Here is a 7,700-nt window from a genome sequence, read left to right as displayed (position 1 = left end):
ATATATATATATATATATATATATATATATATATAAGTAAGAACTGAAGAACTTGTCCATCCGAAAATACAGTATCGCAGAATCTACACAATCTTTTAGAAAAATCGAGTTAGAATCAGATACAAGCGTATCGAAGCCTATATCGACGCTAACAGTACCGGATCCACTTTATAGCTACTAGTGAGAAGATTAGGGGATTGTTGGGTGTTAAGAATAATGAGTGAGCCCTACCGCAGCGCTTATGTCGATGTATTAGTGATAAGAAGGTGATAAGGATTATATTCCCTACAGCGGTAATGTTGTTGAAAGTGAATAGAGAGAAAGGTTCCTCCTCGCGGTCATCTTCGTATAAAAAGATCGGAATTTTCTGACGTTAAAGTCAGACGACACTAAAAACTGGAACGGATATACTTGGAGCTGAAAAGTTAGTTGGGATTTTGAAAAGTTTCGGCAGGTTTTGCAGAAGAAAACAACAAGATCAAGTGCTGAGGGAAAGCGGTTTTCCGGAAAAATAGTTGCACGTGGAATTCCGATAATCGGTTCAAACATTCTGGGATCAGAAAGTTGCACAAAAATGGCTTAACACAGGAATGTTAAGTAAATCGATAAGGTTATCACACAAGGTCGAAGTGGCCTAACGTTACCTAAACTTTATAGGCATGTTTAAAAATCATTGGAAATTACGTCTAACAGTCTGGATTGGGGTAGCCATGCTTTCTAGACAGCTTGAGTCAGCTCGTAAACAACCCGTATGAAGATCGAGTGAAGGTCGGATGAAGGTCGGAGGGTAAAACAGTTCTCTCTGCATGTGTACCACGAGATAAATACCAGTCGAGAAACTTACTCATCAATGTCGAAACATTGAGGCAAAAAAGAAACTAGAAACAAATATCGTTCGCTCGTACGTTTTTACAAATCGCTGACTCGTGTTTTTCCGTTTATCCCTGATAGACGTTAACAACTGCGGCGAACGCACTCAAACCTATATCTATGGCTTCTCCTTTCTTTACCATAAGCCCTCCAGATTTATACTTGCCCTCCCAACTAACCTTCCCTCACCATAACCCCTCCCCCTGCCACAATCCCTCCCCCAATGTACACCTCCCCCAACAAACCTTCCCTCATCCTAACCCCTCCCCCAATGTACACCTTTCCCCCAACAAACCTTCCCTCACCCTAACCCCTCTCCCGCCACAATCCCTCCCCCAATGTACACCTTCTCGCATATCCACCTCCCTCCTTCTTTAACCAACGTACCCCTTTTCTTCTTCCTCCCCTGAAAGTATCACTCACTGAAGTCCGAGCACCGATAGCACCGATTAACATAAGCGCCGATATCCAGTATTTAGTAAAACTTTTAGTATTTATATTTATTTAATATGATTTAACTCTTCTTCTGAATATAGCTCTTCTAATATCACCCATTGAACTCTGCACTGATATCTAGTATTTAATCCTCCTCGTCATAAATAATTCACGCCGTTCTACCACGCGTTCCCTCGCCGACTGTGAGTAGGAGGGACCACCGGAACATGCACCTGTCGTAGTTGTTCAATATCAAAGCCGCACCTGTGCTTTGGTAATTACATATTACACGCCTCGAGGGCGCTCGTGCCGTAACATCCGCGGTTCTAGCGGCGTGCGTGCGTGCGTGCGTGCGTGTGTAGAACGTGAGTGGTTTCCCCCTCTCTGTGACTCACACGCACACGCACGCTCGCTCGCTCGCACGCACGCACGCACGCACGCACGCACGCACGCACGCACGCACGCACGCACGCACACACACACACACACGCACACGCACGCTCGCTCGCTCGCACGCACGCACGCACACACACACACACACACACACACACACACACACACACACACACACACACACACACACACACACACACACACACACGCGCGCGCGCGCGCGCGCACACAGGTGTAGTTGATTGAAGACATGGCGAGCCATAGTGACATTGATTGGTTTCCGTGGTGGAGCGTGATTTTAAGCCATAGTGGAAGTTTTATTGTTGAGAAACCTGGACCCGACAGTGAAATGAAAATCAATGTTGTTGTTGTGCTAGATTCCACACAGCGGGTACACGCCGCGGTGAATTGTCTAGCAGCGATATCTGGATCGATTTCGAGTGGGTTAGGTAGAATCAGCGGTCTGTGATTTTCACACGCTAAATGATATACTTATAAAACGCAAATTTTTGTATGCGAAATTTTCTGTCTGCATTCTGGTATACTGTTTCCATTTGCATCCTATTACATGACTTAGTTTTACATGTAGTGATTCCTTTCGCCGATTATTAACTTGTTTATTTTTACCTGTAAAACATACACGGCCCCGCTTCTAATGTGCGTCAGTTGAGTTAGAGTCAACAAGAGAGCATGCATTATATAACACTGCGCGACAATAGAAAGTTCGTTGTTTCATGTGCACGCGTTTTCACTCTTCCGACCTCTCCAGGCGTATTTCTCGCGTGTTCTCGCGGGACTTACCGAGGTAGCTATCGTCTTCGGTAGCTGGTCCCTCATTGGTCGCCTTCAAGTCCTCATTCTTGTTCAAGTTCTGGGAGTAAACTTGACCTGTGGATGAACACGGTGGAAGCTATAAGTTAGCTCGTTGGAGCGATTGTTCACGCGTTCCCTCACCCTGCCCCCACCCTCCCTCACGCATTCATATATACGTCTTATGAAGCGATATAATAATGTTTGACATATTCTCTTCTTTATTCTCGTTTGACAATTTTATTTGTAGTAGGGTTAATTTCCTCTAATCAGAGGTAGATATTATTAGGACCAAGTAAAAACAAAAAAATGTTTTTTCATTACTTCTGATATTATTTAACTTGATACTAAACCCCAAAATTGACAAGAATTGGCGTTCTAAACAACATGATGTCAAGACAGTGATGCTCATCTCATAGGGGGAAGAAAGTTCATTTTTCAGCCACGCCCTCTGTAAGATACTAGGAGGTACTAACTAGTACACTGAGGTAGGTTTTTCACAAAGCATTTACAATACTCCTCGATGAAATGGCCTTCGTAAAACCCGCGAAGAATTTCAGGCAGCCAAGATTCACCAAATTTTGCAAAAACCAGTAGGATTTTTGGTGTCTCTGTGGGTTATTAATAGTGTTTACGCTGCGGTAGCCGAAAATTCCGCTGCCTTCAAAAAGCGAACGAATTCTGGCAGTTAATTTTCTGCAATTCGAAAATAACGATAATAACGAAAATCTACAACAAAAACCCGTGGGTGTGGTCGGCATGTGGAAAAGAGCGATGTGAAAAGGTATGTGGAAGTCGGAATATTTGGGAACCGTAGGAGATGGAAATTGTGCTTTATAAGAGCATTGGTGTATGTAGAGACGGTAGTTACAGGGTATGTGTATGAGTCCGTGGGAGCATAGTGTTATATAGGGTCCATAGGAGCAAGGTAGGGACCTGGTGTTCAAGTCCGTAAGGTCGCGGTAAGGAGGGGAATACCTTGCCAGTACCAGCTACCGATGGCTCCGACTATGGCTCTCTCATCGTCTGTGATCTGTAGACTGAAGCCAGCCTGACAGAATCCCTGTCTGTGATAACCCCATCTCGCTGCAACAGCAAAACACAGGAGCTGTCATGGCATGCTATAACAACAACAAACAACAACAATAACAACAACAACAATATCAACAACTACTACTACTACTACTACTACTACTACTACTACTACTACTACTACAATAACAAATAACAACAATAACAACAACAACAACAACAACAACAACAACAACAACAATAACAACAATAACGATAACAATAGTAACAACAACAACAATAATAAAACAACAACAACAACAACAACAACAGCAACGACGACGGCACCAACTACGGGCTATGTGTCAATGTACATAAGGGAAGGGAATCTTGATCTTTTTGGTTCTATTAATAGAGAAGAGTAGGGCGTTAGTTCTAATTCGCAGTCACTGTCAGATAGTGTATGTAGCAGTAGTACTCTGCGATATGTACGAGGGAGAAGGGTGGAACGTGCATCTATCGATGATAGGTATTGCTACGCTCACTTGTTAACCGTTTTTTTCTTTGGTTCTCGAGGCGCGAATTTTTACTCGAGGACGGAGTTTTTCGTTTTTCTCGTGATTGATTTTTTGCGTCGTGTTCCAAGAGGAATGTTGTCATTTAGAGAGGTCGCTGGGAATAGAATGTAGAACACCTCACGTGTTGTGTGTGTGTGTGTGTGTGTGTGTGTGTGTGTGTGTGTGTGTGTGTGTGTGTGTGTGTGTGTGTGTGTGCGGCGTGCGTGTGTGTGTGTGTGCGTATGTGTGTGTATGTGTGTGGTGTATGGTGTGTGTGTTCGTGCGTGCGTGCGTGCGTGGCGCGGCGTGCGTGTGTGTGTGATGTGTGTGTGCGTAGCGTGCCGCGGTGCGTTGTGTGGGTGTGTGGTGATGTGTTGTGTGTGTGTGTCGTGGTGTGTGTGTGTGCGCGCGTGTGTGTGTGTGTAAGCATGCGATGGGAGCTGTGATGCTGTGAGCATGGTGAGCTATGAGCTTTAAAACACACGTGGGGCTTTATATCTGATTTACGAACAGAAAATGTAGATGAAATGACCACTTCGTTTTGGCTATAAAGTGATTTCAACCAATTGTAAAACATTTTAAAATAGTACCGTGAAATGACTCGTGATTTTAATCAACTGTAAGACATTAGGAACTGTAGGTGAAATGACCACATCATTGATCTTATTCTGTAATTTTAATCAACTGTAAAGTATTGAAATTAATTACTCGAAATGGCCACGACGTTTGACTATATAGTTTGTGATTTAAATCAACTTTAAACGATCCAAAACTGTTCCGAAAAATTACCACACCGTTTTGGGTGTACAGCCCGTAATTTTAATATATTGTAAAAACATTTACAAACTTTTTGTGTGAAATCACTACATCGTTTAGCTGTACACTCTCAGTGTTTACTCAACTGTAAAATATTGAAAACTATATTTAATAGAGTGTATTGCATTTCTACGCAGCGTCAATGGGCTTATAATTAATTAGATGGGGTTACGATGAGTGCCTTAAATCATTAATTAATTGTTCTAGTACCACAAGAATTGCTCACAACGTATCACACGCACACACACAAACGCGCGCGCGCACGCACGCACGCACGCACGCACGCACGCACGCACACACACTGTAAGTTCTTTTACCTGTTCCGGGATAACCCCTAAACACAACATGAATAAAATATGTCACAAGGTAGCAATGACGCAACATAGAACATAATTAATTACTATATCGATCCATTCGATAAATACTTTCACACAGGTAACACGTACGATACGTTTCAGTAATAATAATAATAATAATAATAATAATAATAATAATAATCGCATGATTGATTCTCTACAGTTAAAAGAAATTACTGGTAATGACACGAGAAACTGAACATCGTGTTAAATCGACGATATATATGTGTGTGAGATAGAGAGAGAAATAAAGAGATAAAGAAAGAGCGACGTGAAACATATTATATAAATAGTACCTTCACCGCGATTTGAAAACAGAGGAGAGAGTATGCGTAACGTGAGAATATACCGCCACACAGAATAGCCGCGTAAATGAAAGTAACGACCCATCCACAGAACTACAACCCAACGCAGAGAAAATGAGACCAAAATACCAAAATGGGTTGTCATAGTGAGAAACGCGTTGCCAATTCAAATGCAAGACCGTTGCTCCGCTATTGAATACTTTAATTACTTGATATTTTAAATGGAATACTGATACAAAAAAGTTTTGTTACTTTTTTACTTTTACTCGGTTTTGATTGACGCATTTTTAGACCTTCTAATTAAACCAACGATTTTATTCCTTATCAAATTGATATTCACACTCAACGTTGATAGTTATAAACAAAAAAATAATGCAATAGATATAATTATATATATTATAATTATACAACTACGAATAGACGTAGCATAAATAACTCAAGCCATTTAATAAAGACAAATAATAACAGCGAAGGAGTGAAAGTAAATATTTTTCCTCGTGATTCCTGAATAAATGAAACTGGCGGAAGCAACGGAAGTGCATTTGTATCGAGCAGCAAGTATCACCGGACGTCTGTTAGCACCGAAATGTCGACGCAGTGAGCAGCGTCACCTAGCGTCGACATTTCTACTTCGAGTCCGACCTTAATTAATATTTAATTAACATATGATTAAGATTTAAATCAAGATTTAACAAGCCCCCAACGAGTTAAAACCGCAACCAGCGAAATAACAGAAAAAAAGCAGAAACAGCAACAACGGTAAAACAAACACACACCACCACCCCCAGAAACAGCGCAACGAAAAACGTGAGAGACTGGAGCGCATGGTTAGAACTGCGCATGCGCGCGCGCGCGTGCGCAGTAGCACTCGTATATCTCCTGTCATACTTACGGAAGGGTTCCGATTGTACGGCTGAAACGAAACAGTCACAAATGCAATAAACAAAAGGCAACCACGTTGGCTGTAATATAAATGTTGGTTTCGTGAGGTAGGGGTAGGCTAAAGGTACAGTAAGTGTGTGACGAGGTAGGGCAAAGGGTTATGGGTGGGTGGGGGTCATCATTCAACAGAGGGCTGCATTCCCACACTGAGCACAACTACTGCGCCCTCTAGCGGCCACCACATCCTCCGCCTTCCTGCGCCCTTGTGTTATCCCAAAATCTAAGAAGGTATCACGTCATCGGTGAATGGGTTACAGGGTGGAAAGAACGCAAGATGGGATGCATGAACGAGCGAAGAAGAGTGGCGAATAGAGGAAAGCATGTTACGATTACAAGTATATTAATGACTGTTACGCTGTAACTTTTAATCGAAACAACGACAACGACAACAATGACGTTAGCTTAGCTACTGTACGATAGACGCAATGATAAAGAGTAAGTTTACGTTCACGTTTTAGTATAGGCACCTACCTATTGTGCATGACAGTGCACGTGAATTAAAAAATTTAAGAAAAGCAGAAAACTATAGTGTTAGTCAATCGCTCGCAAATGTGAACAAGGATAATTATGTTCAAACTCTGGCTCGATCGGTTATACACGAAGACAACATTAGAATTCGAAAGAATCTTTTGCAAAAATATATATATACATATAGATGTAATAATATATATATATTATATAGTATATATACTAAATATATCTATCTATAGTGAACTACTGCTATGGGTGCGAGACTACACTATTTATAGCAGCTAATTTGGTTATGAACCACATTCCCAGGCACAAGTACTAACGTGACAAGCTGAACTATACCATAACACTAACGCTACTGTAATAACTATTGGAAACTATGGTCTATAAACTGAGCCACGGATCGGGGCTCAGAAAATTTTACAGCTAGGCATCGACGTTCACTTGTTTCTACGCATTCGTAGCTATTGGTTACGTAAAGCCTGTTTAGCACAACTGTAAGGTTAAGCATGATTGTAATCTTCATTTTATTGGAATTTATCAGAAAAAAATTACCATGCACATGCGTCCGTTGCAAAACTACTAAAAAAATCGACACCACTTCCTGTCTATGACGTCACTTCCTGGCCCAGAAGACAATAATATTCCCTGCTATTATCCACTTCAAACACTGATCTCCATATATACCAATATATATATATATATATATATATATATATATATATATATATATA

General features: G+C 41.4%; 1 protein-coding gene across 1 annotated transcript in view; it reads right to left on the bottom strand.

Annotated features, from left to right (window-relative positions):
• LOC106815471 (integrin alpha-PS2-like) overlaps nt 1-7,700 on the bottom strand; it is a gene marked incomplete at its 5' end in the record, with an annotated part of 72,515 nt that overhangs the window by 56,467 nt on the left and 8,348 nt on the right. The window contains 3 exon segments of the mRNA XM_014819936.1: nt 2,500-2,586; nt 3,487-3,594; nt 6,446-6,466. Of these exon segments, the coding sequence (XP_014675422.1) occupies nt 2,500-2,586; nt 3,487-3,594; nt 6,446-6,466 (216 nt within the window).

This window comes from Priapulus caudatus, unplaced genomic scaffold (genome assembly GCF_000485595.1).
Source record: "Priapulus caudatus unplaced genomic scaffold, Priapulus_caudatus-5.0.1 Scaffold1124, whole genome shotgun sequence".
Classification (NCBI taxonomy): Eukaryota; Metazoa; Priapulida; class Priapulimorpha; order Priapulimorphida; family Priapulidae; genus Priapulus; species Priapulus caudatus.
This window is presented reverse-complemented; position numbering and strand designations above follow the sequence as displayed.